The following is a 27,906-nucleotide window of genomic DNA, read 5'->3' on the forward strand; positions in this document are numbered from 1 at the left end:
AGCGCCACCCTCCGGGGCCCGCGGGCGCCGGGCCCGGGAACGCTGCCATCCACTAACGGCAGACTCCGATTCACCGCTGCGAGGCGGGCAGGGCCGGGGCGGCAGCTGAGACGCCTCTCGGGCAGCGGCCCCACCTCCTGGCCCGCCGAGGCCCTCCGCCGCGCCCACCCTCCTGGGCCATGCCCGACCAGACCGGGCCCCAGGGCCCCGGAACCTCCGCGGCTCCGAGAGCACCCGTCCCCGCAGCGACACCACCCTCACATCCCGGAGCACGCAGACCAGAAAACGTGTCCCCCGGCATGAGACCTGCCCCCCAGCCCCAAAGTGTCGCCAGACGAGAAATGGCGAAGCCTGGCCGCCGGCTATGCAGCGCCAGCGATCGGCAAACCGCGTGGCCCCGACCTCAGGCGCGCGAGGACCCCCAGACCAGGAAAGCGTGGCCAGAACGGGCCCGCGAAGCCCCCCGCCGGGGCCGGAGAGGCCACCGCGCCCCGGCTCCCGCAGCCCCCGGCTCCGCTCACCCTCGATGGAGATGACGTGCTCCCGGATCTGATTCTGCAGCGCCAGGTCCTCGATGCGCTCGATCAGGTCGTAGATGGCGTAGATATTGGGATGCACGGACTCGAAGCGCTGGATCTCGGCCCGGATGGCCGCCGAGTTGGAGAGCGCGAACTGCTGGGGGGGCCCGCCGGCCAGCTGCTGCGAGGGACCGCCGCCGCCCCCGGCCCCCGGCCCTGCGCCGCCGAACTGCCCGCCGCCCCCCGCGCCGCCGCCGCCGCCGCCTCCCGGCGCCGCCAGGCTCGGCTGCTGCTGCGGGCTCTGTCCCCCGCCCGCCTGGAAGTTCATGGCTCCGGAGCCGCGGGGCCCGAGGTGGGCCCGGCCGGGGCCCGGGGCGGCGCTGCGGCGGCGGCGGCGGCGGGCGTGCGCGCGGGGCTGGCGGGGCCGGGACTACGGAGCGGGCGGCGCGGGGCTAGTGCATGGGGCCGAAAGCTGGGGGCCAAGGCCAGGAGGCGCCACTGCGCACGCTGGGGCCGCTGCTGCCGGGCGCTCCCCGGCGCCGCGATCCCGCTGCCTGGAAGCCGCCTCCAGCGGCAACAACAACGGGACCGGGAGCGCGCGGCCCGGGCCCTCCCCCCCGCGTCATGCGCACGCACCACCGCCCCCGCCGGCTCCGGCACACGCAGCCCGAGCCCCCCTCCCCGCCGCCCCCGCCCCTCCTGCGCGCGGGCCCCAGCGCCCCCGCCCCTCGCTCGCTGGCTGGCAAAGCAGCCTCCACCCCCGAGCCGCGCGCTCAGCCCCGGCGGCCGGCCCCTCCCACCCAGCCTGGGCCCTTCCGCCTCCTTTCCAGCCCCCACCACACCAGCTGCGAGGGCCACTCGCTTGGAAGGGACAGCTGCCCTGCCCGCCTCGAGGCCCCAGCTGTCGCTTTCGTCCCCCTGCGCTGGTCTGGGTGGAGTGTCTGTTCTCCGGGTAGTGCCGGGATGCTGATGAACGCGGCTGGTGGGCCAAGGATGGTCGCCGGCCCGGACCCAACTGCGCCTCGCCTACACTGCCCTGCCGTCCGTGCGGCACAGGCTCCCCTGTCCCTGCGCCCAGAGGTCACCGCTAGAGACCACGCCAACTCAGGGTTCTTTCTCAGGCCCTCCCTGGACTTTCCATTGCCGGCTGCGGGCACCGAGGCTGGGAATCTGGGTCCCGGGTTTCTATTTCCAGTTCTTCCTGAGACCTTCATCTGTGGGGCCCTTGAAGATGACACTTGAAACAACGACCTCGCTCTTATCTTCCAGCCTCTCCTAAAAGATCCCCACTGCCGAACTGGTGGAGGATTCAGTGAACGCTGCTGGACCTCCCTGGAAAGGGGAAGGAAGAAAAGAATCAAGTATTATGCCTTCTTCCCCCACTCACCCCATGTAAGACACTCACCAGGGTCCACATGATGGCCTGTTTTCCTTGTTTTCTCTCCTTTGTCCATCCTGTGTTCCTGTCCACTCCCAGGGCCAGGAAGCCCCCTTCAATGTCCTAGTTCCTCTGCATCCTCATTGCTAAAGCTGAATGCAGATTCGCTAGCCACCCCCTTTCCCCCCAACTTTTCCTAAACCCCATACAAGGTGGCTTGTGCAGAACCCTGGCCCCAGCCAATCAGCCTGCTGGGACTCTACCCCGATGTCCCCTGGCACAGTTGACAGATACCATCCTTTTTACATACACTTACACTTCCCAGGCCAAGCTGGGTATTTTCCCAGCATAAAGTTGGCCCACCATTTAAGCTACCCACAACCACTTGACCCCAGTACCAACCTGGTCACCATTCCTAAGTATCTTGGACTTTCCAAAGAACCTGGTGCAAGCTAATCAACACCTTGGGGCCTCCCAAGCTCCAGAGAGGTGTGGGTCCTACCTACCTGCTTAATCTGAGAATGTCTTTCACCCTCTTTGGGTTTCATCTGAAAAAATATAGTGGTTGAACAGATCATCTAGCCTGATGTTCTGTACGTCTAAAAGCAGTACCCAACATATATTTTAGATGCTTAATTAGAACTGACAGCAAGAAGTTGCAGTAGGTACCTCCCAGGAGAGATGCTGAAGGTAAAGAGCCCCTCGAAAGTATTGCCCCAGCAGTCGACACACACCTGTTTTAGCACTAGTGGGCTAATTGTCTGTGTCCTCTGTTAGTACATTAGCTACATGAGGGCATGGGTACAGTCAGATTTGCCATTGTATTCCCAGAGTTTGACCCAGTGCCCAGCACATGGTATACATTTAGTAAATACTTCTAGAATAAATGGATAAATGGGAAGGAACCAGAGATAAGTTATTAATAGTTCTGTATGTTGTAATTCTAAACTGACAGTCCCAAGGCAACATTTGGAGTGTTTGCTCCCATAAGTAGGCACAGGCTATCAGGGCACCAGGGTACATTACTTTTAATCAAGACTGACCTATAAAGTCTGTGGCTATAGGAGCCCAAAGGAAGGAGGGAAACACCCATAGAAATTAACTTGGCTCAGACCACACAAGGCTCAACATCACCTGTACAGTGATACTCTAAGGATACAATTTCTGAGCCCAAATTTGAGTGGAGGAAGTGTTCTAAGTGAGTAAATGTCTACCATGTGACAGATCCCCTATACAGTTTTCACACTTCTTTAATAAAACACCGAATTTTCCCCATTACAATTGTTTTCCAAGGTAAGTTTTAAGAACAAAGAAATTTAGGTTCATATAGATTCAATAACGCACTCAAGGTCATATATTTGATAAGCACAGGATAAGGGGTCAGAATTTTTTTGCCAGGTTCCCAAGTCCATGCTCCTCACACAGTCTTACAGGAGCCCAGTGGAGGAGGGGCCAGGTAAATAAGGCAGCCCCAAGCCCCCCCGGAGGATGAGATGGTTGGATGGCATCACTGACTCAATGGACATGAGTTTGGGTAAACTCTGGGAGTTGGTGATGGACAGGGAGGCCTGGCGTGCTGCAGATCATGGGGTTGCAAAGAGTCGGACAGGACTGAGCGACTGAACTGAACTGAAATGAAGCCTCCCATGGCCAGCCATGAAAACCCATCTCCTCAGCCAGCCTGGCGGGGACAGCCCATGGCTACTGGGCTCTGGGCTGAAGAGTCAATGTGCAGGGTCCACTCTGACTTAAGAGTAGGACGGCGTAGGGTCCACCTGCGCTCCGCAAAGACTGCATCACCAAACACGGGGGTGGGGGGTGGGGGCGGTGATATGACAAGCTCAGCCAGAAACCAGCGTTAGCTGGTTTCTGATGTGATACACGTCCTGGCTGCCCGCGGGCGAGGGAGAGGATCCTGCTGTCCCCTACCCCGCCCCGAACCTCTGCGGTCTAGTACAACCTCAAAGGCGCCCCCGCCAGCCCCTCAGCGACCTCTGGGCGCTGGGCGCAGGCGGCCGAGCCCCGCACGTGGGTCCGCAGCGCAGAACGCTGGACTGCGCATACTTCCAGACTACAAGACCCACAATGCTCCGGGCGGCGGCGGCAGCGGGGAAGGAGGGGGTGCCTTCAGGTGTCTGCGACCTCGCCACCTCCCGCCCGGAAGTGCCCGAGGGTCCGCTATGGAGCTGGCGGAGTCGGGCGGTGAGTCCCAGCGCCTTGGCCACCCCACCCCGCTGCCCCAGCAGCTGGCCCAGCTGGCCCCGCCCCGGGATCTCCAGCGCCCGCCAGCCACTCGGGGTGTGGGGGCTGGCGGCGGGAAGATGCGAAGGGTGGTGGAGGATGGAGGTGGGGAGGGCAAAGACTCGGATTCCCAGGCGAGACCAGGGGTCTTGCAGCAGGCTGGGTTTGGAGACGCTTCCCAGGGGAGGTGCGGGGTCGGGACGCCTCCGGTGGGGTTTGAGTGGACCAGGGGGGGCCGAGTTGGGGTGAGGGTAGGGGTGGGGGGTAGGGGTGCGGGGGTGGGAACCCTCGGAGGTTCCAATTTGCCAAAGGGCAGCAGTTTGACATTTGGAGTGGGGAAGCCTTGGGAAGACGTCCTGTGCTGCGGGGGCGGGGGGGGGGGGGGTGTTGGCTGAATTATAAGGGGGCGGTGTGCGTGTATGCGTGTGTGCTGTGTGTGTGTGTGTATGTGTGTGTAGAGACCTTTTTTCTTCTCTCTTGGAGAAACTTTAGCGATGGAGCAGTATTAACAGATAGGCTTTGCTATGAAATAGGCAAAGGAGTAGATAAACTTTGAGATGACCTAGGTGGGAAGAATAGGTAAGCTTTGGGGTGGTTTGGTGGGGGCTGCATTTAGGGGAGAGGCTGCTTAGAAGGTCAAAGCTCTGACTTCAGAATAGGGTTTCGGTGAACTGGGGAACTGCTTCAACATCTGAAATTTAGGTTACAGAAAATTAGGACTTGTGATTTGGTGTTGGGAAGAGGTAGGTGGGGCAAGTTTGGGGTGGCCAGGTGTCAAGCAGTGTATGTCCCAGGGTAGGGCTGGGATAACTGGAGGAATGAGGACTGTGGGAGAGTTGTGGTGGGGTGAGGTCAGGGGCCCCCTGAAGTTCAGAGGGCTCTTGGCGGGTGAACCAGCCCCTCACGGGTTCTTTGTGCCTCTCCAGCTCGGTAGCACGGCGGGCAAGGCAGGTGCCATGGCCCTGATTGAAGGGGTAGGTGATGAGGTGACCATCCTGTTCTCGGTGCTTGCCTGCCTTCTGGTGCTGGCTCTCGCCTGGGTCTCAACGCACACTGCCGAGGGCGCCGATCCACTGCCCCAGCCGTCAGGGACCCCAACACCAACGCAGCCCAGCGAAGCCATGGCGGTCACGGACAGCATCAGAGGGGAGGCCCCAGGAGCTGAGACCCCCGGCCTGAGACAGCGAGGTCAGGCGGCACCACCAGAACCCAGCGTGGGGCTCACAGCAATGCCGCCACCTCCGGACTCCCCCCAGGAGCCCCTGGTACTTCGGCTGAAATTCCTCAACGATTCCGAGCAGGTGGCCAGAGCCTGGCCCCACGACACCATCGGCTCCCTGAAAAGGTAAGCCGGGAGGAGGACAGGAAAGAAGTGCTAAAGAGTGGGGCAGTCCTAGAAGGGCCAGCAAAGATCCAGGAGATCCTCTTATAGATGAGGAAACTGATGAGGAACAACACACTGTGTTGTTCCCCTGAAACAGGAGGGCCCCCCACACACACACCGTGGAGGCCAGCGGTGAGGGTGGGAGAGTTATTCCGGACCAGGGGCCAGGAGTGCCTGAGACCCACTCTATTACCCAGGTCCCTCTCTCCTCAGGACCCAGTTTCCCGGCCGGGAACAGCACGTGCGACTCATCTACCAAGGGCAGCTTCTAGGAGACGACACCCAGACGCTGGGCAGCCTTCACCTCCCTCCCAACTGTGTCCTCCACTGCCACGTGTCCACAAGGGTGGGTCCCCCCCACCCGCCCTGCCCACCGGGGTCCGAGCCAGGCCCCTCCGGGCTGGAAGTAGGCAGCCTGCTGCTGCCCCTGCTCCTTCTGCTGCTTCTCCTGCTCTGGTACTGCCAGATCCAGTACCGGCCCTTCTTTCCCCTGACCGCCACTCTGGGTCTGGCCGGCTTCACCCTGCTCCTCAGCCTCCTGGCCTTTGCCATGTACCGCCCGTAGTGCCTCCGCGGGCTCTTGGCCATGCCGCTGGCCCCTCGGGACCTTGCTCGCCACGACAAGGTGGGAGCTGCTGTCTGCCCAGGCCCGCCTCTCCGACTTGCCTCTTCCCGCTACCCTGGAGCCCAGCGCTGCGCCGCAGGGCACTCCGGGGGTCGGTGGAGGCCCCTCCCTGTGACCTTCCTGGCTCTGGGCCACGTCCCGGGGCAGCTGGCCCTCAGTGCCCCCTGACAGTGGGCTACCCCAGGTCAGACAGCTGCTGTCACTGCCTAGGCCCTGGACAGAGTGGGGCCACGCGCCTGGGCCCCTAGGGCTCAGCCTGAGGACCTGGGCACCTCTTAGTCCCGGATCACTCCTTGGCTGGTTTGGGGACCCGAGGACTGGGAAGGGCTGGAGAAGGGGAGTCGGGATGGGTAGAAGGGGCTTTCTGGAACACCTGCAGATTAAATAACTGTGAAGTTTTCACTCTTGGCCTAGAGTCTGCGTGTGTGGGTCGGGGAGGGGGGCTGCCGGGAGCTCTTGCCTACTGGGAGAAAAGGGGTGGGCCAGACGCTTCGCCCTGCCCTGCCCGTCCAGCCCAACCGCTGCCAACTCCCCTCTGCACCCCAATCTCAGCCCCCAGCCCTTTGGCCCCGCCCCGGTCCCGCCCCAGTCCTTTGGCCCCGCCCCACCCGGCGCCGCGCGTGCGAGTGCGCGCGCAGCTTCCCGGAAGCAGGGGGCGGGGCGCGCGGCGCCTTGGCTCGCGGGGCTTGCCGGGAGCCACGTCTTTTGCTGGCGGAGGACTTACTTGGCTCGGCGATTGGCGTCCGGGCTGAGCGGTTCGGGGGCTGCCGGGAAGATGGAGGACTCGGTGGCCCCCTGATGAGGAGGCCGCGGGGGGAGCCCGGCTCCCGGGCCCCGAGACCGACTGAGGGAGCGACCTGCGCGGGGCCTGGGGAGTCATGTAGGGGTGGCGCCTGCGGGGCGGGCCGCGGGGAGGGGCGGCGGGAGTTGGTGTTGGCGACCGCGACCACGGTCTCCTGACAGTACCCCCGGGCCGCGGGTGGGGGTGTGTGTGTAGTGGGGGCCCCCCTGACACCGCCGACTCCGCGCCGTAGCGCAGGCCGCGCCCGCGGGCTCCACGGGCGCCCTCCGAGGTGGGCCTTGCGTTCTCGTTTCACAGGCGAGAAGGTTTGGGCAGGGAGACCGAAGCCACTTGTCCAAGGTCACGCAGCTGGTAAGTGGGAGCGCCCAGCATGGAACCCAGGACCGCGGAGCCCGCGCTCCACCCTCCGGTACCGCCGCCGCCTCCTGCGGGAGGGGGAGGTGGTCGGGGGTAGGGGGGAGCGTATCTGTGGGGCGAGCTGGGCTCCAAGCTGGGCGCGACCACTAACCAGATTCGGGACCTCGGGGCTTGCCTTAACCCCCTCGCCTCTCTGGGCCTTGGTCTCTCCACCTGTGAAATCGAGATAGTACCAGCCCCTGCCTACCTCCTCACTGGCGTGTCAGAGGAGGATCAGAGGAGATGATGCATGTGGAATTGCTCTGTAAAAATCCCTCCGTGAGAACTCTGAAGGATTCCGATTGCTCTCGCAAAGGTTGGAAGGAGTCAGAGAGGGGTGGGTTGGGGAAGAGGACCAGAGCAGTCACAAAGAAGGGCGAAGAGAGCCCGGGTTGCTCTGACCCCAGGCTTCTCGGGATGGGGAGTGAGGTGAGGAGTAGAGAGCTGGTCTTTCTCCCATTTGGAGAATACCTCACTCCCTTTTCTGGGCCACCCCTCAGGGTCTCCAGCACCCAACTCCATGCTTCGAGTCCTGCTCTCTGCCCAGGCCTCCAGTGCTCGTCTGTCTGGCTTGCTGCTGCTCCCACCAGTACAGCCCTGCTGTCTGGGACCCAACAAATGGGGAGACCACCGGCCTCCTGGAGGAGGCCCCCGTGCAGGCCCTGTGCAGGGGTTGCAGCGGCTTCTGGAACAGGCGAGAAGCCCTGGGGAGCTGCTGCGCTGGCTGGGGCAGAACCCCACCAAAGTGCGTGCCCACCACTACCCTGTGGCACTTCGTCGTCTAAGCCAGCTCTTGGGGTCTCTGCCGCGGCCGCCTCCCGTGGAGCAGGCCACACTGCAGGACTTGAGTCAGCTCATCATCCGAAACTGCCCCTCCTTTGACATTCACACCATCCACGTGTGTCTGCACCTTGCAGCCTTACTGGGTGAGGACGGTGTCTAGGGGTGGGTGGGTGTTAATGGAAGGATAGAGAAACTGTAGCAGACCCACCCGAGATCACTGACAGATCCCACCTCTGGCTTTGCCAGGAACGGCACACTTGCTGAGTGATGCCACACTTGCTGCTGCTCTGCAGAATCCACAACGGTTATCACGAATCAAGCAGCATGAGTCGGAGCTTAGATTAGGGTGCCACCCCTTTTTTGTTGTTTAGTCGCTAAGTCATGTCTGGCTCTTCTGTGACCCCATGGACCATAGCCCAGCAGGCTCCTCTGTCCATGGGATTCCCCAGGCAAGAATACTGGAGTGGGTTGCCATTTCCTTCCCTAGGGGATCTTCCGGACCCAGGGATTAAACCTGTGCATTGGCAGGTCTCTTCTAATACAGTGCCCTAGGGAGCCACTGCAATTTTATCACCATTGGCAAGAGACGAGATCCTACTACCTTCCCTGTATAGGGTCTTCCCCACAGACTGTTGTGATACCTTTATTGACGTGGTAGTTCCCATTTCTCTGGTGGTTCCGCGTGCTCTGTAGCAGACCTTCCAGCCCAGAAAACGGAGATGAGAAGGACTGGGGATTCACTAAAACTGCAGGATTGCAGCAGAGCAGAGCAGCTCCTTCCCTGCCTCCTTTGACCCTCTGCCTCTCAGGCTTCCCATCAGATGGGCCCCTGATTTGCACCCTGGAGCAGGAGCGAAGGTTCCGTCTCCCTCCGAAGCCACCGCCCCCTCTGCCGCCTATCCTTCGCGGTGGGCAAAGGTTGGAAGCCGCTCTAAGCTGTCCCCGTTTCCAGCGGCGGCCTCAGCAGCACCTCATCCGCAGCCTGGCAGGTGCTGGAGAGGGGGACAGGTGATGGGGGGGTGGGGGCAGGCGGTATCTGCTGGAATCTTGCCCAGGTCTGGCCTGAGGGTCCAGCATGATAAGTTGTTCTTCACAGAGGCCAGGCCCGAGGAACTGACTCCCCACGTGATGGTGCTCCTGGCCCAGCACTTGGCCCGCCACCGGTTGAGGGAGCCCCAGCTTCTGGAAGCCATTGCCCACTTCCTGGTGGTCCAGGAAGCCCAGCTCAACAGCAAGGTGGGATTGCCTCCCACCTTCCCAGGCTCCTCTCCTGATGGTTCTCAAGACACCCTGGCCGGCCTAGCTGCCCACCCCTCCCCCCTTGTCCACTTGATTGGCTGCTACTTAATGCAGCAGACAACCCACCTAGGCTCTCTGTCCTCTCCCCTGGGGTACCTCCTAGGCTCACACCACCACTGGCTTGTCCAACCCCCCCAGGTACACCTGGTTCTCTGCACTTCTCCAAACACCGTTAGCCACTGTCTTAGCTTGGTTGATCCCACTCCACCAAGTCTTTAGGGCCAGAACCCACAGCCATGTCTCTGCTTGTTTGGAGACTGACCTCACGGGGCTCGAGCAGTGCTTATGCTGTTGAGCATCTGTGCTGTAGAGGGGACTGTCCTGCCTTTCCAGTGACTGATGTTATCAGCTTGCAGGCCAATCATTCCTGTGGTTCAGCTTGTAAAGAAGACCAGAGAACCTTCCCCCTGGGTGATGGGCTGCTCTTTGCCCCACAGGTGGTACAGAAGTTGGTCCTGCCCTTTGGGCGGCTGAACTATGTGCCTCTGGAGCAGCAGTTTATGCCCTGCCTTGAGAGGATCCTGGCTCGGGAAGCAGGGGTGGCCCCCCTGGCAACTGTCAACATCTTGATGTCACTGTGTCAGCTGCGGTGCTTGCCCTTCCGAGCCCTGCACTTTGTCTTTTCCCCTGGTTTCATCAACCATGTCAGTGGTGCGCAGACTTCGGGGGCTGGCTGTGTCCTGGAGGGCCGGGGGGCCGGGGAAGCAGGAGTGAGGGTCTGCACCAAAGTAAGCCTCGTCCTGCTTTCCCCACAGGCACCCCTCATGCCCTGATTGTGCGGCGCTACCTCTCCCTGCTAGACACAGCGGTGGAGCTGGAGCTCCCAGGATATCAGGGCGCCCGCCTTCCCCGAAGGCAGCAAGTGCCCATCTTCCCCCAGCCACTCATCACTGACCGCGCCCGCTGCAAGTACAGGTGGGTGGGCAGTTGGGGGAGGGGAGGGGTCGGCTGGCGAGGAGCACCCGGGTAGACCGGCCTGGGGGACCCTGAGCTGTCTATGCTGCTGTGCTCTGGGTCACCAGAAAGCTAAGCCCGGAAGGCCATTTCCCAGCATGGGTGTGGAAGTAGGTGGGACCAAGCTAAAAAGAGTGCCCTGGGGGACCTTCTGACCCGGGCTCCTCTCCCTTCAGTCACAAGGACATAGTAGCAGAGGGGCTGCGCCAGCTGCTGGGGGAGGAGAAATACCGGCAGGACCTGACCGTGCCTCCAGGCTACAGCACAGGTGAGCTCCGGGTGGGCCGGCGAGCCCCCGGGAAGCAGAGCCTCCGCCGGAAGCCAGTGGCTCTTTCTCTCCCGGCCCCGCAGACTTCCTGCTGTGTGTCAGCAGCTGCGGCGCTGTGCTGCCCGTGAGAGCCCAGGACCCCTTCCTGCCCTACCCTCCCAGGTCCTGTCCCCGCGCCACCCGGGACCCTGCCCAAAGGTAAGGCGGGAGCCTGGGAGAGCCTCCCCGGCCCCCACGCATAGCGCCTGAGCCGCAGTCCCTTCCTCTCCAGGGTGGTGCTGATGCTGCGGGAGCGCTGGCACTTCTGTCGGGATGGCCGGGTGCTGCTGGGCTCCCGAGCCCTGCGGGAGCGGCACCTGGGCCTGATGGGTTACCAGCTCCTGCCGGTGAGGCCCCGCCCCCATCCCACGCCATACCCTGCGGCCCCGCCCACACCGTGCCACGCCACGCCCCCACTCGACCCGGCTGCTAGCTCCCCAGCCCCAGGGATGACGACTTATGTCCTCTGCCCCACAGTTACCCTTTGAAGAACTGGAGTCCCAGAGAGGCCTGCCCCAGCTCAAGAGCTACCTGAGGCAGAAGCTCCAGGCCCTGGGCCTCCGCTGGGGACCTGAAGGGGGGTGAGGGGTGCACACGGGCTCAGGATGGCCCCCTCGTGGGGGTGGACAGTTTGCACTTTGCTTCCCTCTGATTTGTCATTAAAGTCCCTTTCCTTCCCCATCGCACGTTTTGTTTCTGGGACGGGTGGGCTGGGTCCCCCCACGCGTTTCCCATTCACACCCGGCTGACATTGACACAGACACACAGAAGACTAGGGGTAGGTGGGGGCCGAAGCACTTTACTGCGGAGGGCTGGGGGGAGGGCCTTAAATTATTCACTTAAATAAAAATGAGGAGGGAAGAGGATGGGGAGAGCACCCCCCAGCCCCTGTCCCCTCTGTCCGTCCAGGCAGCAGTCACACAGGCATGGGCATCTCGTTGTACTCGTCCACTCCCTCCCGCTCATCAAACACCGGTTCTGCCTCGTTAGCATCCAGCTGTGGGCCAGGACAGAGTCAGGAAGGTGGGCGACCTCCCAGCAAGACCGCGTGGGTGGGGCCGGGCGAGGCTGGGAAGGAGCGCAGGCCTTACGTATTTCATCTCCCGCTCGGTGAATATGCGGGTCAGCACCACCATGCGAAGCGGCACCGTGAGGATGAGGATGAAGGGGAAGGCCAGGGAGGCCGCGGTGGACATGACCGCCCAGAGCACGGCCAGGCAGAGCAGCTGCAGGGCCGTGAACAGGTGCATACGCAGGGTCCGGACCTGGGGGCGGAGTGACACAGGGCGAGAAGGGTGAGCTCGGGCCCGGGAGGGCCATCCGAGCCTGCCATGACCAGATGACAGCCCCTCTCCCCTCCGCAGGGGCAGGCAGAAATGCCTGCGTAGGTGCTTACGGGAGCCAGGTCTGCACAGGCTGAATGGTGGCTGGCCAGGGTGCGTAGATGGGGAGCCGGAGGGTGACCCACACAGACTGGGCGGGGGGAGAGGTGTGGGGCCCTTCCCAGCCAGGTCTCACCTTCTTGACATAGGTGACATCTGGGTGGTGTTTGGGTGGCATGAGCAGCAGGTGCAGCCGCTCATAGAACTGGATCCCGTTCAGGGAGGTCACGCCCATGTATAGGAAAATCCCGAAGAGCACAGCCAGGGGGATCTGCCGGAGCAGATCCCCGATGACCAAGGAGAGGCCTGCGGGGTGAGGGGGAGGAACAGCTGGCCCCGGGGCGCTCTACCCCTCCACCCGAAGTGGCCATGGCCATGAGACCCCCTCCGGGAAGGCTGGGAGGAAGAGGCGAACATACCCACGAGCAGGGCCACCAGCAGCCCTGTCACCCGCTGCTCCTTGACCTCCTGGATCTTGGGCTTGTCCCCAGGCGCCACCGCCTTGCTCATGACCGTGAGCGCATTTGCATGTGTGACGGAGCGGACAGTGGCGGCGGCCAACCAGGGCAAGCCGAAGAGGGCACAGATGCCGCCCATGGCCACGATGAGCAGCAAGTCCAGGTGGAAGCCGGAGCCCTTCTGAAGCATGCGCTCCTTCTTGGAGATGATCAGCCTGAGCAGGGACAGGCACGCCCTGAGTCCCAGGCCCCCGCCCAGCCTGGCAAACAACTGGGTCTTTCCAGAGCACCCAGGCAGTCACTTCTGTTTCTGGAACCTGGAGGTCCCTGCCCATCCCCTTCAGGATGAGGGTTCCATCACGGAGCTGAGTCCTATCCCAGTGGCCACCCCCACCCCCTGGACAGGCAGCCAGTGTGTACTGTGTCCATGTGGGCACATTTCAGTGGGATTTTCTGTTGTCTACCAACTTCAGCAGCCAGCCTGCCGGGGGGCTCCAGCCCCTCCATGCAGCAGGTCGTCCCTGTCTGCACAGCGACCCCTCTGCCAGGACCACTCACGTGGTGATCTGTGTCTCCATGAAGATAAGGATGAAGACCAAGATGGCGGGCAGCAGGCTGGCAACCATCATCCACACAGGGAAGGCGCTCTTCTCCCCCAGGGGGTTGATGACCCAGCCCCGCTTCTCTGGGGCTGTCACTGAGAAGCCGCTGGGCACGCTCAGCTTCTGTAGGGCAGAGGGTGGGGCTAAGGCGAGTGAACCTTGGTGGGGGGCATGCCCTGAGCTGCACTGTTTCTGGAACCTGGAGGTCCCTGCCCATCCCCTTCAGGATGAGGGTTCCATCACGGATGGGCACGCTAAGCGTGTGCTGTGGGAGAGGCTGGGTATCTGCCGGGTTTAGAAGCAGCTTTGGTCCTGGGGGTCTGGAGTCCAGCACCCCCTCACCGCTGCGTGTGCACCACCATACCTGGGTGTAGGTGTCCTCAATACTGTAATCCACAAGCACCATGATGAGAATGGCGATGGGCACCCCGAAGTCCCCAATGACGCGCCGTACCTGTGGGCAAGCACCTGGCTCAGAGGCCCCACACCACCATCCAGGCCCGATAACCCCCTTCCTTCCCCTGCCCTGGGGCTTTATGCCTCCCTCGGGCCTGCCAGCCCACATACCCGGCCGGGGAAGAACCGGCTGTTCTTGAATTTGCGCAGGAAGAAGGCGATGAAGAAGGTGCCGGCCATGAGAATCAGCGACAGCAGGGCAGTGTTGGGCTGGCCCCGGGGCCTGCCCTGCCCGGGCGGCCTGGCTGAGCTCTCGTTCCTTGGCCCCAGCGTGGTTCCTGCCCTAGGCCATGTGGCATTCTCACCACTGTCTGCCTCGGAGCTGTTGGAGATGGAACAGCCGTGGAGGGGGTGCTCCTGGAAGATCTGGGGAGAGAACGAAGAACTCCATACGCTTAATTGGCCAGAGGTCTGGGACTGAGTGTGTTGGGTGGGACAGAAGGGCCCGGGATAGTCGGCCTGCCCTCAAGGAGCTTGTCTTAAGAAAATGACCAAGGTGAACAGATGGGAGCGCAAGACCACTAGGGATTAAGAGAGGGGGGCTGGTCTAACTGGGGAAGACGGCTGGGAACGAGGCTCCAGACAGGCCTGGAGGAGCATCCAGGGGAGCGTGGCGAACCCTGCGGACACGTCTGATCCTGACCCAGACACAGACGTGAGAGCGTGTCTGTTAACTCGGGGGCCTTTCTCTCTGACTTTCTGGATCCTCTGCCACCTTATCAAAAGCACACGTCACCTTTGTTATTAAAACTAGGTGAGTCTTTGAGACTGATCTGAAGTCACGGTGTATGTGTTAGCAACAGGCCTCACACATGGAGAACCCAGGGGCAGGAGGCCCCCAGTTCCCTCGCGGGCCCTACCCACCTTCACCAGCTTGTAGAAGGTCTCGTAGATGAAGATGAGCGAGATGAGGAAGGCAAAGATCTCCTGGGTGAAGCGGGAGACGAAGCGCACCAGGAAGCTACCCTCCAGGGCCACCATGAGCAGGGCCAGCAGCACCAGCCAGAAGCCGATCCACACGCGGCCCACCAGGTACTCCAGGTTGTTGCTGCTGCAGAACTGGGGCGGGCAGGAGGAGGGGGTGGGCGGAGTCAGGCTCAGAGCCTGGGGACTCCCGAGGAGTCGGGGGTCGGGTGGGGGGAGTGTGGGGGGCAGATGCAGAGAAAGGGAGAGGGAGCTGAGCCGGGCAGGTGGAACCAGCACCAGTAGCCTGTGGCCGCTCACCGAGAAGAAGGCCTCCTCAAAGACTAGCAGGGGCCCCGAGAAGCCGATCACCAGCAACGGCTGGGCCCCCAACAGGCAGAAGAGCACGCCCTGGATGGCCGTGGACATGATGAGCTCCGACACCCCGATCAGGTCCTGCGTCTTCTCCCCTAGGGCAGCAGGAGCCCTCTCAGGGGCTGGTGGCGGGGCATGGGGGGTCGCACCCTCCCCTCTCCTCCCTAAGCCCCTCCTTACCCAGCAGCCCCCCAAAGGTGATGGCGGGAGACAGGGCGGCAAAGTAGATGAAGATGACGGCGGCCAGGCACTGGGGGTCCAGCGCGTCCCGGAAGTCGCTCAGGTAGTGGGGGTAGCGGCGCCGCACATCTCGGATCAGCCCCCCAAAAGGCCGGCCCGTCCGCCGCAGGGGATCGTCTTCCACCGCACCGGCCACCTCTACCATCTGCAGGAGCGCTGCAGCCCGGGGCCTGCGTCAGGGCGCCTACCCTCCCGCCCTCTCTCCTGACACCACAGCCCGACCTGGCGGCCCCGACCCGGCGGCCCCGACCCAGCCCCCTGGCTCGTACTGGCCCCGTACCCTTATCCTGGGCGGACTTGGGCTCCAGCCCGGCCCCCGGGGGCAGCAGCCGGCCCTGCTCCTCCCGCTTCTTGAGCATCTGGCGCTGGAAGTGGGCGACCGAGCGCAGCAGCTCCTCGCCCTGCACCTCCGATGGTGGCAGCACCACGCTGCAGTCCAGGAAGGCATTGATGGCCGTCAGCAGGTCCTCCCGCTCGTCCGCCAGGTAGGCCGCCTCATGGAATTGCTGCCGGAGCGGGACCGCGACGAGTGAGGATGCAGGACGAGGGGCCAGGGCCCGGGAGCCGGGTTGGGCACCAGGGGTGGGAGGTAGGGGGTGGGGGTGGCGTGTTGCAGTGGCTGACCTTGTCGGACATGAGGGTGGAGATGGAGCGGCCGATCTCGTGGTAGTCCATGTTGGCGCTGCTCGGGCCCAGCAGCAGGAAGAGGAAGCGCACCGGGACGGGCACCTCCAGCACCGCATCCAGCTCCACCGCCTCCCGTAGCCGCACGAAGGCCATGGTGGGGCGGGCCAGGAACTCCACGCAGCCTGTGGGTGTGTGGCCATCATGGGTGAGAGCCCAGCCTGGGTGGCCCCCAGCCCCCGCCCCACTCCTCGCCCTGCGTACCCACGAGGACCACCGTGGCCTCGGCGTTCTCAGGGATCTTCTCCAGCAGCTTAAGCTCGTGCTTGGACTTGGAGCGAGTGATGCCGGCCGGAGGAGCCGGAGCAGGCGGCTCGCGCTGTGGAGGCGGGAAACCAGGGCTCAGCTGGGCCGCCCTGCCGCTGCCCGCCCCCGCCCCGCTGGCTCAGGGTCCTGCAGCCGCTGGGGTGGCCGGACCTCACCTCAGCAAGGCCGCCTTTTCCCCCTCACCTCTCGCTCCACCTCCAGCCGGGTCTCGGGAACGGCTCCAATGAGGGGCTCTGTGACGTGGGGGTCACTCTCGGCGCCCTGGCCATGGTGATGCCCCAGCAGGGAGCCCAGGGAACCGGCCGAGATGTTGCGGGGGAAGGAGAAGTCCTTCTCGTCGCTCGGGTGGCTGCGGGGCAGCAGGCAGGGAGGTGAGGCGGGCTGGCAGCCGGGGCTGGGGTCGGGCAGGCAGAGTGTGGCGTGCAGGGCCTCACCTGTGTTTCAGCAGCAGGGCCCGCAGCACGTTGGCTCTGTCCTCGGCCTTGATCTGGTCCGAGATGACCATCTGCTCCACCACCTGGTGGGCCACGCCAGGCAGGGTCTGCTGATCCAGGTCCAAGAGCACGGCCCCTAGAATGAGGACGACACAGAGGGGCCTCATCCCCAGCCAAGAATCGGGGTGCTGGGCTGGGAATGGGGGGACAGCCAGAGAGGCACTGCCCAACCCTGAAACCGGCAAGCGGGGCCCAGCTCGGCCTGAGGGCAAGTCCCCAAGCCCTTTCTCCCTGCAGGAATGTTGTGAGGCTCAGCAGAGGCCAGGAAACCCCAGCTTTCAGACAGGCCACCTGGCTAGACCTTGCCCAGACACCCCTTCTGGGAAGCACACAGCAGGAAGCATCCCAGGCTACACACATAGGCTGGACTGCCCTTCGCTGCCAGAAACTTCCTCCAGACCAAGCTGCCTCCTCTGCCGTCCACTTGAGGGCCCAGTTCTGCCCTCTGGAACACGACCCAGCCAGTTGTGGCAGCCCTGAAGCCAACTGAAGGGTAACCCCCACCCCGCCCCGGACTCCTCAGCGTCCCCAAGTCCAGCAGCTGCTCAAGGACACCCAGCCCGTCCCTGCTTTGAGCTGCCATTTCCTAGAGAGTTGAAGGTCCTCTCAAAAGTCACCAGGTCGTTTTCCTGTCAAGGTCAACTCACGGGGACATGGAACAAACAGAACCGAAGGCCCCCTGAGCAGCCAAAAGGCAGACGGCACAGCCTGGCGATCAAGCCCTGCGCTCTGGCACCTCACCCAAAGCCCTCAAGCCTCACTCAGAGCCTAGTAACTCCTAGCTGGTAAATAGTCCTAACAGCAGGTTTCTGAGTCCTCGGCCACTGACAGCAAGTGGGAGCGGTTCCTCAGCAGGAAGGAGGAAACGAGCCAAAAGCAGAACATCAGATGGGAGCACCTGTGCTCATGCGGCAGAGCCCACAGCGCCCTACAGGTTAGGTCACACTGCCCAGAGCCCACACCACCCTACAGGTTAGGTCACACTGCCCAGAACCTCTAGGATCTCAGAAAGCATTCCACCAAGACCATTTAACAACACCTCAGCATCCAAAACATACCAGCTTCAGTTTATCTGAAAATATCACTTAGAGAAGCTGCTTGCTGAAGATGCCAGACCAGAGAAGAGGGTCAGTTCCTGCCCTGCAGTCACCCAACGACAGAGCCCGAGGAACAGCAGGCCTTGCGAGAGGTGACGTCATGACAAGAGATGCTCCCTCCTGGGCTCTGGTGACATTACACACCCTGTTGCTCAAGACAAATGTGTGGGACCATTTGGTCCTCGGAGAACGGGCTTGGGCAAAGGCGATTCTCAGGGCGAGGATGGGCGGGCTGGGTGGGTGCGGGGGCACGCGTTACCATGGGCCAGGGTCCGGCGCAGCTCCAGGAGGCTGCGGAACGAGAGGGAGGCCACGTGGGGCTTCCCCCAGCGCTCCGTCTCCTCCTCCACGTCCTCCTCGAATTTGATCCAGCGCGCCGTCTCCCGCCACTGAGGCTCCTGGTTTTTGTCCAGCAGCAGCTCATTCAGCTCCACAAACACCTTGGGGCAACAGAAGAGGGCGTGGTGGGACGGAGGCTGTGTCCCCGGTGGGCACAGGGTGCAGGCCAGGAGCCCAAGCGAGTTACCAACCCACCTGCGGCTCTCCCTCGGCTGTGAAATAGGAGCGATGCCACCCACCTCAAAGGCCACTAGTGGGCCAAGAAAGACCCACTTACTGTACGGCAAAAGAGCTAAGTGCTTAATAGCCTGTGATAACCTGTAAGGGAAGAAAATCTGAAATACAGAGAGGTATACGTATATATAACTGAATCACTGTGCCATACGCCTGAAACCAGCTCCACCTTGTAAATCAATTATAATTTAAAAAAATGGGGGGCATAGTGGGGGATAAAAGAAAAAGTACACAGAACACTTAGCATGGTATATGACTCAGAGGAAGTGTTTGATGAGTGGTCTCTAAACACACACACAGGAACTAGGCAGGATGCATTTACATGCATTTCTAGAACTGGCAAAACTGAAGAGTGACACAGCGGCCACTTCTGAGGGTGCTGACTAGGCAGAGGCCTGGAGGAACTTTCTGAGTGTGGGCATGTCCTGTATCAAGGTAGGCTTGGCTAGGGTTGACACGTGCAAAGCATCACAGAGCTGTACACTTAACCTGAGTGTGCTTTTACTGTGTCTGTTTGACCGCAATCAAAAGGTTACCCAAAAAAAACCCACTGGCAGGGGCAGGGCTCAAGACCAGAGTGCTGAAATCTTAGATGGGCAGCATCACTAAGTACAGGGCTCCCCTTGTGGCTCAGATGGTAAAGAGTCTGCCTGCAATGTGGGAGACCTGGGTTCGATCCCTGGGTTGGGAGGATCCCCCGGAGAAGGAAACGGCTCCCCACTCCAGTTTTCTGGCCTGGAGAATTCCATGGACTGTATAGTTCATGGGGTCACAAAGAGTCGGACACGACTGAGCGACTTTCACTTTCACTAAGTACCTGAGTGGCCTTGGCCAGTCACTGTCCCTGTCACCCTCACAGGATGTGGGAGGACTCCAGCGGGGAGGTGAGTGGACTCTAAGACATGAAGTGTGCTGCTGCACAAAACCCCTCTCAGACACCTCACTGCCAGCTGCCAGAGAACGGCCGTGAGAGAAGTCGACATGTCTAAGATGTGGACCAGAACTGTAACAGCCACACCAGCAACGGCAGCTCACTAACACCATAATAACAATTTGGGGACAGACAGCTCCTAGACTTAACCGTAGTGAACATTCTGTAATGTTGTTTAAATGTTGACTGGTTATGTGGGGCACCTGAGTGTTATCAACTATATGTCAATTTAAAAAATAAATCAATACTGTTGAAGATTGCACTCTTGTCCAGGGTGCAACCTTGAAAACCATACATGGCCACCCCGGGGCTCAAGATCACCACTGGTCTGAGAAGCAGTGGGGGCTGTGGAGAACAGATGAACAGGGAGATGATGGAAGATGGTGGAGCAGAGAACTCACCTCGTGGGGCTTGTGGGGGGCCCGGGGCCGGGCCCGAGGCGTGGGGCCAGGCTCTCGCCCTTCCCGGCCACTCTGTACAGATGCCTTGGCATTCTTCCGCACCAAGTGTCTCCGTACGCCAGGAACATCCTCAAACCGGTGACCTGCAGTGGAGCGGGGGGAGGACAGGGTCAAAGATCCCTTTCTCTTACCCCCACCCCCCGCCCCACCAGCTCCAGGCTTGCCCAGGCCTGGCACGCACTCTTCATGAGGTCCAGGTCAGCTGTGGCCAGCGTCTGCGCCTCGCTCTCGTCCGTGGGGACCCGAGGCAGCAACGCCTGCTCAGCCCCCGTCATGCTTCCGATGCGTCTCCTCTCCTGCAGGTTGTAGCTGCGGTGCCCGGGCTGCGCCTTGGTCAGGAGGCGCCCGGAGGCACCCCCGTCATCACCTCCTGCCGTGCCGCTGGCCACGGCCGCCACCTCCTCCACCTGAGCCCTGCATAGACAGGGCGGCCGTGAGTGAGCCTGGGAAGGTTGGCCCCTCCCGCTTAGCCAGGGGCCACATGGGAGGCCCCGGGGAAAGGGGACCCCGCTGGCCCCAATCCTGCCTCCATCCCCACACGCCTTGGTAGGTGGGGATGTGGAAGCGCAGTGAAGGTTCTGGAAGCAGAGAGTGGCGTTTAAACCCAGCTCCTTACTTCCCAGCAATCCCCCGAGCCACCCTGGGACAGAAACTCAAGCCGCCAAAGGGAGGCTGAGGCCAGCCTTCCCCAGGGCCCAGGGTGGCCCAGTGATGTTGGAAAAGTGCCCAGGGTGGGACCCCTAGCAATGGACTTGGGGCTCACAGGAGACCCTGTTTCTAATCGAATGGAGTAAAGGACGTGGGAATGGGCTTTTGGAGCTGGAGATGCCTGCCCCTGCCCACAGCCGTGAGGAGGGTATGAGCGCCTGTCCCTTAGGATTCTGGCTTCTGCTTTTATCTCCCAGGCGGGGGTGGTTTCCTTTCTCTCCACCTCCCCCAGAGGGCCCTGTCCCTGCCACACCTTTCTACATCATTCCGCCAGCCTCCAGCATCCCCACGGCTCCAAGCCCCTGTCCCGCGCGCCCCAAGGCAGGCTCTTTCTGCCTGCACCCACCTTCTGTGCCCGAGGTTCTGTTCGCACTCCTGCCCACAAATCTGACCCCCTTGTCCGACGCCGCACTCTCTCTCGGGCTCCCCCGCCTCCTGGGTGTCCGGTGGCCCGCAGGCCTGCGCCCCCCATGCAGACGGCCGAGGTGGACCCAGCTCCATCCACACAGCCTGTCTTCCCAGCGAGTCTGTGCCTCCCCAGAGGGGCAACTCGCCCTTCACTTCCCCCGCCCCTTCATACTGCCTGGCACCCGGAAAACAACAGGGAGGCGATAGTAGTGACCTTGAGACCTCATTCAAAGTGGTTTCCTCCAGGAAGCCTTCCCTGGCTGACGTCCCCAAACACCACAATCACCTGTTGGTACTGACGCTCCGCCTGAACCCAGTCGTCTGGTGCAGTAACTTGTGCTGACTGCCACTTCACCAGACCACAGCCAGGGTGGGCTGGCAGCTCCCCAAAAGCAGGAGGGGGGTGCCTCCTATTCCTCTCACCCCCTTGGGGTCCCAGGGGGCGTGAGGAGGTCAGCTGTCCAGTCCCTGATCTGTTTGATGTTGCTCACCTGAAGTGAGTAGGAGGGTGGGGATGGCAGGTGCGGGAGGAGGTGGCTAAACCATATTTAAAGCTTCTGTTCACACCACCCTTCAGCCCCTACTACCACCTTGTGGGAAAAGTCCTATTACATTTGGTTTATAGACGGGGAGACAGACTCAGAGACATCGGCTCTTGTCAAGAAGTCAAATCCTAGCGGCATGACCCAACCTGAGCCTCTTAAGGCTCTGGCTTTGTCTCCCCACCCCACCTGACCAACGCCGGTGTGGGGGGGTCTCAGTGTGGGGACCCTTACCCAGTCTGGGCTGCTTTGGTGGCCTGGGGAGCTGCCTCCTGGTGGGGCTGGGGTGGAGGCGGAGAGGGACTGGTGGCCTCTGCCTTCCGGTCTGCACCTTCATCCTCCTGGAGGAAGAACTAGAACAGGGACGCCGTGTGAGGGGGGGAGGCCGGGCCAGAGATTCTGCAGGCGCCCCCCACCCCCGGGAAGCCCTGCCCCGCTCACCTGCACAGAAGAGGGTGTGGAGGCAGGCGACGGCTGGCTGAGGGCCCGGGCCCCCTCGGCCTCACTGGCCTCATCGTCCTCTTCCTCACCCTCCTCGATGGTAGGGGTCTCCCCGGTCGGGGAGGCTCCAGGGCGCCTGCGGAGCTTCCGTCCTGGGCCCTGGGGTGTCTTTCGGCGCCGGGTGTCGGGAGGCAGGTGGGTGGACAGTGGGTGGTGGATGTGATGGGAAGACTGGCGGTGGTCTGCAGGGACAGGTGGACCGGCTGCCAATGGGCCCAGCTTTCCCCCTCTCCAGCTCCCAGCCTCTCCCCGCCCCCAGCTCAGTCACACCCGGAGCAGCACCCCGCCAGCCCCCCCCTCGCCTCCCCCAACTCCCTCACATTCAAAGTCTTCCTCCCCGTAGCTGCGGCCAAGCTCCTCCCCTCCTCGGGACCCCGCCTCCTGAAGGATCTCCTCGAACCGCTCCACGCCCAGGGTGCGGTGGAGTTCGTCTTCCTCCTGCTCAGCTGCAAAGCCAGGCGCCGTTACGGGGCCCAGGCTCTCAGGCTCTGGCTGCGAGGAAGAAGGGGCAGTGAAGACTCTCGGGGGGGAGGGGGGTGTGTGTCTCTGCACACCCCCTGCCTGCCTAGCGGCAGAAACCCAGTACCCTCCTCCCAGCTGCCCCAGCACCCCTAAAGCCAGGACTTAGCACCCTACCCCCAGCAGCCTGCCCCCCCCCAACCCAGGGTGGTGGGCCATCAACACCCTGGTTGGGCCCATTCCTGTCGGGTTCTGGGACAGGTGGGAAGCATCAGCCCTGGAGGCCTCTGCAGAAGTCCTATGTGTCCACCCCAGAGCTCAAGGTCGGAGACGTGACCTGGGCTGTTCACACGGCTGATGCGGATGGTCGTGAATACGACTGGGACCCATCCCACTGAGCCTGAGAAGTAACTTCTCAGGGGCACCTGAGCTAACCGACCTAACCGACCAGGGTCGGTCTGAGGCTCCTGGGCAGGGAGGCAGCACATCACCCCGTTGGAAGAGGTCCCTGCTGGGCAGCTCCCAGAGGGAGCCAGCACCTCGGGCCACGGCCCCGCCCCGCCCCCGCTTCCCCCCCCCCCCCCCCCTGCACCTGAGTCATTCTGCGGGAGCCCAGGACCGCGGTGGTGCCTTGGTGAGCTCCGCCCGGCAGTGCAGGCGGCCACCACTCTGCGGCCTCAGCCCAGCGCCCCCCCCCCACCTGCCGCCACCACCACCACCCCCTGCCGGCTGGTCTCGGCTCCAGGCACCACCAAATATTTGCTCAAGCGAGAACTTCTGGACTTGAAGGGCATCGAGATCTCCAAGGGCAGGGGTACCCGAGCAAAAGAGCGGAGGGAGGTGGGCTGGGAAGGAGGGCGGGCCTTGCAGAGCCTGGGAGGTGGGGTCAGGAGCTGCTGTGGGGGGGGGGACACGCTGGATATGAGAGGCTGGGACCAGGAGCTTGCCCCCCGTAACCCTGGTCAGCCCATCTCTGCCGCTCCAGCCCGGCATCCCCCCCACCACCCCCCAGGCACGGGGCCCCACTCTCACCAGAAAAAGCACCGGGAGGAAGGCGGCGGAGTGGGGCAGCTGAAGCCAGCGAGCAGAAGGGGGCTAGCCCGGGGTTGGGGGAGGAGGGCAGACAGCCCCTCGCACCTGAGGCCGCAGGAGGAAGTCCATGGCCGCCGGCTGGGGTGAACTGGGGGCGGAGGGGGAGGGGACCGGCCGGCACCTCGCCCGGTCACGTGCCCCTGTGGGCCCAAGTGACCAATGACGCACTGATGATGCTGCGCTGGGGTTAATCATTGCCCTTCCCAGGATCACTGGGAGGGGGACACGTGGGACGGCGGACACGTGGGGGCCGGGAGGGGCCGGGCCTGGGTGGCACGTGGGGCTAGGGGGCGGGGCGGTCTGCCCAAAAGCCCCGAGTAGCAGGCCGGGCGGGCGCAGCCTCCAAGACCCAGGGCGGGGGAGGGGGCAGTCGCCGGCTAGAGACCCAGGATTCCCAAAGTTCCTCTCCCGCTGAGGAGGAGCATAAACAACCTCCCGGGGCCTCAGGGAACAGCCGCGAGGCCTTCCCCAGGGCTGGAAGCTGTCTGACCGCCACCACCAGTACCTGTCTCAGACCTGGTGGCCCGTGCAAGGCTCAGAGAAGCATGGCAGAGCCCTTCCCAAGTCCATCCCAGGCTCCCCTCTCGGGCCTCTTCACACACGCACACACTCACACCCCTGTTTGACACAGACCCTCACCCTTGCCCAGAGCCCCAGTGGTGGCCTCTTCACTCACACATGCACACACCCTGAGCCACAGCCCCAGGGATGGTGGTGCACAGGAGAGGAGGGACAGTGGGCAATACTCACCGTGCGGAAGGAATCCGCGCCCGACGTGGGGCGCCGGGGGCCGCTGCTCATGGCCAAATCTTAGCCCTTCTCGCTGTAGCTGCGGCTTTCAGGGAGGCAAGGTGGCGGCATAACCTGGGGAAGGGCACCGATCACCGGGTGAGAGAGGTCCCAGGCCAGCGGGGGCACCCCAACATTGCACAGTTTCCCCCCTACCCCAAACCACCCCCAGCAAGCCCAGGGGAGGGCGGGGGCTTTGCAGAAGTCACGCAGGGGGGTCTCCTGGTTGCACAGGATCCTCCCGGGCTCCCAAGGGCCTTGGCGCCTGATTCTGGGAGAGTGGAGCGGGCAGCAGAGAAAGTTATAGGAAGAAAAGAGAGGAACAAAGAGACCAAAGCGAGGATGGAGGCTCAGCAGGCCCAGAGACTGAGCGTAGTGAGGGAGAGAGAGCAGAGGGTGGGAGACCCCCAGCGGGGGTTGGGGGAAGCAGGAAGGCGTCAGGCCCAGACCTGGAGAGACAGCAGCAGAGATCAGCGTGGGGAGATAGAGGAAGAGGGAGGACAGGCCGAGCCAGAAGTGCAGTGGGAGCAGAGAGGGCTGAGACCGGAGAGGGGTGTACCCGGGGGGTGAGACCCAGAGCCGGGACGGGGCAGGGCAGGGATGAAGGAAGGCAGACAGAAATCTGGAGTGAGCCCAGAGCAGCCTGCAACAGGGGCTGCCGTCCTGTGCCCCTCTCCTCCGGAAGAAAAAAAAAAAAAGCCCAGCCCCAAAGTGGGGGAGGAGGAGGCTCCCGGGGGAGGGGCGGTAGCCCAGCTCCACTCTGGCAGTGGGAGGGCAGCACTGGCCCGGCAGCGCTTTATACTGGGGGAGGGGCACGTGATGCCCCGGGAGGAGGGGGACACAGAAACCCTGAGCGTCTGCCCTCGGGGGCAGTCTCAGGGCTTCCCCTCCCCAAGCCCGCGGCCAGGAAAATCTGAGTGGCCGGCTGAGGCCCTCCTGACTGTGACTGTAGGGGCGTCTGGGGAGGATGCTGGGTGCAGAAGGAGGCCAGCAGAAGGGCTGCGGTTAGGGAAGCTGGCCAGTGCAAACTGGGGGGACCCGTTCCTAGTGGGGGGGTGCTCTGTGATGGCAAGAGAACTGACTGCCCCGGTGTGTCGCTGGGGGTGGGGGTGGTGGGTTGGTGCTCAGGGTTACTGGATTTAGGGCCCAACTCAGGGGTGACACAGGTCAGTGTAGGGTCAAACAATATAGGTCTGGGGGTCAGTCCAGGGTGGGGGACCTGGAGCGACCCATGCCCCTAGCGGGGCATTCCAGCTCAGCTGAGTGCTCTCTTCAGCTCCCCCCTTGGCAGGCTCTGCGCCAGGGCAAGTCTGCTGTAGGGGCGCCGGGCGCTGGAGGAGGCGACCTGGTCTGGGAGGCAGTGACCGGCACCTGCCGGTGCCCGGCTCCCACCTCCAGGCTGGGCTCTCGGTGTGCTCCGCGTCCTCCCCCGCCCTCCTCCCTCTACCTCCTCCCACCCCCACCGCGCCTTCCACAGAACACAAAGCCGCCTCTGTCCAGAACATCGGTGTCGATAATCCGGGGTGGGGGCACATTCCAGGGACCAGCCCCGACCGGCCCAAGGATTAGCACTCCGGACCCCCACATGGGCATTAATCGCTCCCGCCGCCCCCCGCCCCCGCAGTGGACTGGCACGTTCCACCGCTCTCCTGACGCGGGGCTGGCGGGAGTGGGGCGCTCAGGGAAGAGGTGAAAGTGGACCCTGGAGTGTAGGTCAGCACCGCACCCCAACAGCCAGCACAGAGCTCCCCACCCGGGCCAGCCGGCCAGCATACCCCCACCCCCGCCAGGAGTTAGGTCGCACTCTCCCGGGCTCGTCTTTCCCATCCCCACCCAGCTGCTCCCACTCCGGCCTGACCCCTTGTCCCGACCTGACCCGCCACCCCCACTCCTGGCTCCGCCTCCCAAGCCCGAGATTGGGGGGCAGAGGCTGAGGCTCGGAGCAACTCTTAGGCAGGTAACCCTGGATGGGCCTTAAGGCTAGAGTAGGGGGTGGCACGGGACGGGTGTCGTCTGAAGTACCGCCCGAGGGTCGGGAGGGCCCCCTCCCGGTGGCAGGGGGCGCGGCAGCCTCGCTTTAGGGAACTCGAAGAAGCGGACTCTAGACCCCGCTACCGACCCGCAATCACTCCGCTCGCCTCCCCATCCTTCTCCCCCAAGAGCTCGCCTCCCCGCGCCCCAGTCTCCGCCCTTTCCTGCACTTCCACTCCCTCCCCGCTCCGAGTGCCGAGTTCCCCCCTTTCCTTCCCCCTCCCTTCCTCTCTCCGTGGCCCCGGCCCTCCCCCGCCGCCACCTCCCCGCTTACCCGCTTCCTCTGGACCTGGCGCTCCAGGGGTCTCGGGGTCTCTCTCCCCGCCGGCTCTGGAGCCCTAGCGCGCTCCCGACGGTTCCCCCGGGCCCACCTCGGGGCGCGTCCCCCGCCGCTCCCAACTTCTCCCAACTCAACTTTCCCCCGCGTCGCGGGCAGGCCAGCCCCCTACGTGCGCGCGTCCCGGCGCACCGTGCGCGGCCCCGGCGCGGCGGGCCCGGAGGCGGGGAGTGGGGCCGAGACCCGGGGGGTGGAGGCGCGCGGCCAAGCACTGCGGGCGCCCGGATCCCAGAGCAGAGGAGGCCGCCCCTGGCTTGCCGCCCCGCGCTTCCCCGCAACGAGCTCGGGTGTCTGGAGACGCCGTCTCCTGGCTTCTTTTGGCCCCTCTGGGCGGAAAGGAAGCCCGCCTCATCCTAGGGATCCCAGGCAGGAAAAAAAAAAGAGGCACCAAGCTATCAGGCAATTCGGAGGAAATTGAAATGTCAATGCATCGTGGGTCAAGAGTCTCTGCGCCCGCAGGCAGCCCCAACCTTCCACCCCTAGTTGTCCCCAGTGCCTCCAAAGCCCCTATCTTTGCCAGGAGGATGGGGGTGGGGGCGAAGAGTGGTGATGGCGGCGCGGGGTGGATACCCATTACTCTGTGCTGAGTTAAGTCTTTCCGAACCCGGGGACTTCTGCCTCGGAGAGATTACCTGCCGTGCCCTCCCAATTCGAACCCTATTCATAGTCATCATCTGTCATTTAAAGATCTATTTCTTGTTTTCTCAAATTATAAATTCTTCCAGATAAGCGAATCTATGTTTCGCTTCTGAGAGTCTGCCACCGAGGGAAGGACAGCATTGTGTACGCAGAAAACGTTCAGACATAAACGAGTTAATTAACAAACTGTTTAAGCCCCAACGTCGGTTCCGGCGGCGCCGAGGAGTGCTGTTTGGGGGCAGTTTTCATCCAGTTCACAGCCCTCAAGAATGCAATCATGAGACAATTAGAGAGAAGCCACAAGATAAATCTATAATCAACTCCTTAAGGGATGAGGTCAAGGCCGCTTCAAGTGTAGCTTCTGTCTGTCCTTCTGTCTGTTGAGGGCGGTAACCAACCTGCCAGCCCTCGGGCCACACCCTGGTCGACTCCAGTGGGCCGGGGCTCTGTAGACTGGTGGGGGTGGGGTGGGGTGGGGGCGGGGGTACACCTCCCCAGTGCGCCAGCTTGCCTCGGAATATCAGGGTGGAGCGAACTGCTGGAGTCGGGTGGATTCCAGGACCACAAAAAGGGGAGAGAGAAGAGTCTGGCGTATGGTGAATCCAGCCTCCAATGGGGCACACCTGTCTCTCATTCCAGCCTTGCGGACAGCTGGCCCCTGTGAAGTCATCATCGGCAAGATATGGCTTAGAGCCATTCCCCAGGCAATCCTGAGCTCACCGGACGGCCCAGGGAGAGGTTCAAACCGGTTATGGGAGTGTCAGGAGGTCGTTGGAAGCTCAACACCATC

The 27,906-nt window shown here is 62.8% G+C and overlaps 3 protein-coding genes across 11 annotated transcripts; 2 read left to right on the forward strand and 1 right to left on the reverse strand.

The window, feature by feature from the left end:
• Positions 1-3,768: 3,768 nt before the first annotated feature.
• Positions 3,769-6,548, forward strand: TMUB1 (transmembrane and ubiquitin like domain containing 1). 2 transcript variants are annotated; one of them, XM_020873227.2, is made up of 3 exons: positions 3,769-4,098; positions 5,064-5,482; positions 5,735-6,548. In XM_020873227.2, exons 1-3 carry the CDS (start codon positions 3,982-3,984, stop codon positions 6,084-6,086), a joined length of 888 nt encoding a protein of 295 aa, XP_020728886.2. In that variant the 5' UTR covers positions 3,769-3,981; the 3' UTR covers positions 6,087-6,548. The 2 variants fall into 2 exon arrangements, with proteins under 2 accessions (XP_020728886.2, XP_020728892.1); XM_020873233.2 differs by lacking the exon at positions 3,769-4,098 and adding an exon at positions 4,224-4,324.
• Positions 6,549-6,804: 256 nt separating this feature from the next.
• On the forward strand, positions 6,805-11,368 carry FASTK (Fas activated serine/threonine kinase). 6 transcript variants are annotated; one of them, XM_070454609.1, is made up of 12 exons: positions 6,806-7,026; positions 7,246-7,357; positions 7,536-7,660; positions 7,845-8,270; positions 8,937-9,116; positions 9,224-9,363; positions 9,864-10,077; positions 10,182-10,341; positions 10,557-10,648; positions 10,732-10,846; positions 10,920-11,034; positions 11,165-11,368. In XM_070454609.1, the coding sequence occupies exons 1-12, from the start codon at positions 6,945-6,947 to the stop codon at positions 11,270-11,272; spliced, it is 1,869 nt and encodes a 622-aa protein (XP_070310710.1). In that variant the 5' UTR covers positions 6,806-6,944; the 3' UTR covers positions 11,273-11,368. The 6 variants fall into 6 exon arrangements, with proteins under 6 accessions (XP_070310887.1, XP_070310710.1, XP_020728743.1 ...); XM_020873076.2 differs by having other exon boundaries at positions 6,939-7,026; positions 7,246-7,299; XM_070454786.1 differs by lacking the exon at positions 11,165-11,368 and having other exon boundaries at positions 6,805-7,026; positions 10,811-10,846; positions 10,920-11,012.
• Positions 11,369-11,466: 98 nt separating this feature from the next.
• SLC4A2 (solute carrier family 4 member 2) lies at positions 11,467-26,592 on the reverse strand. 3 transcript variants are annotated; one of them, XM_020873035.2, is made up of 23 exons: positions 26,415-26,592; positions 24,071-24,184; positions 22,090-22,261; positions 21,710-21,951; positions 21,503-21,621; positions 19,792-20,024; positions 19,551-19,693; positions 17,905-18,085; positions 16,489-16,624; positions 16,238-16,403; positions 15,992-16,106; positions 15,728-15,912; positions 15,384-15,609; positions 15,044-15,259; positions 14,810-14,958; positions 14,450-14,644; positions 13,697-13,951; positions 13,494-13,583; positions 13,086-13,252; positions 12,489-12,742; positions 12,206-12,375; positions 11,779-11,952; positions 11,467-11,684 (listed from the first exon to the last, which is right to left on the reverse strand). In XM_020873035.2, the coding sequence occupies exons 2-23, from the start codon at positions 24,119-24,121 to the stop codon at positions 11,604-11,606; spliced, it is 3,720 nt and encodes a 1,239-aa protein (XP_020728694.1). In that variant the 5' UTR covers positions 24,122-24,184; positions 26,415-26,592; the 3' UTR covers positions 11,467-11,603. The 3 variants fall into 3 exon arrangements, with proteins under 3 accessions (XP_020728694.1, XP_020728706.1, XP_070310633.1); XM_020873047.2 differs by lacking the exon at positions 26,415-26,592 and adding an exon at positions 24,669-24,782; XM_070454532.1 differs by lacking the exons at positions 24,071-24,184; positions 26,415-26,592 and adding an exon at positions 23,366-23,408.
• Positions 26,593-27,906: the final 1,314 nt, after the last annotated feature.

This window comes from Odocoileus virginianus, chromosome 1 (genome assembly GCF_023699985.2).
Source record: "Odocoileus virginianus isolate 20LAN1187 ecotype Illinois chromosome 1, Ovbor_1.2, whole genome shotgun sequence".
Lineage (NCBI taxonomy): Eukaryota > Metazoa > Chordata > Mammalia > Artiodactyla > Cervidae > Odocoileus > Odocoileus virginianus.

Bases quoted from the DNA above. Each gene is read 5' to 3' on its own strand.
- TMUB1 (XM_020873227.2), top strand. From the start codon at position 3,982: ATGCTCCGGGCGGCGGCGGCAGCGGGGAAGGAGGGGGTGCCTTCAGGT. The intron at 4,099-5,063 runs GTGAGTCCCAGC...GTGCCTCTCCAG, and splicing joins GGAGCTGGCGGAGTCGGGCG to CTCGGTAGCACGGCGGGCAA. The intron at 5,483-5,734 runs GTAAGCCGGGAG...CTCTCTCCTCAG, and splicing joins ACCATCGGCTCCCTGAAAAG to GACCCAGTTTCCCGGCCGGG.
- FASTK (XM_070454609.1), top strand. From the start codon at position 6,945: ATGAGGAGGCCGCGGGGGGAGCCCGGCTCCCGGGCCCCGAGACCGACT. The intron at 10,649-10,731 runs GTGAGCTCCGGG...CCGGCCCCGCAG, and splicing joins GCCTCCAGGCTACAGCACAG to ACTTCCTGCTGTGTGTCAGC. The intron at 11,035-11,164 runs GTGAGGCCCCGC...TCTGCCCCACAG, and splicing joins TGGGTTACCAGCTCCTGCCG to TTACCCTTTGAAGAACTGGA.
- SLC4A2 (XM_020873035.2), bottom strand. From the start codon at position 24,121: ATGAGCAGCGGCCCCCGGCGCCCCACGTCGGGCGCGGATTCCTTCCGC. The intron at 21,952-22,089 runs GTGAGGGAGTTG...CTGTCCCTGCAG, and splicing joins CGGGGAGGAAGACTTTGAAT to ACCACCGCCAGTCTTCCCAT. The intron at 12,376-12,488 runs GTATGTTCGCCT...CTCACCCCGCAG, and splicing joins GCTGGTGGCCCTGCTCGTGG to GCCTCTCCTTGGTCATCGGG.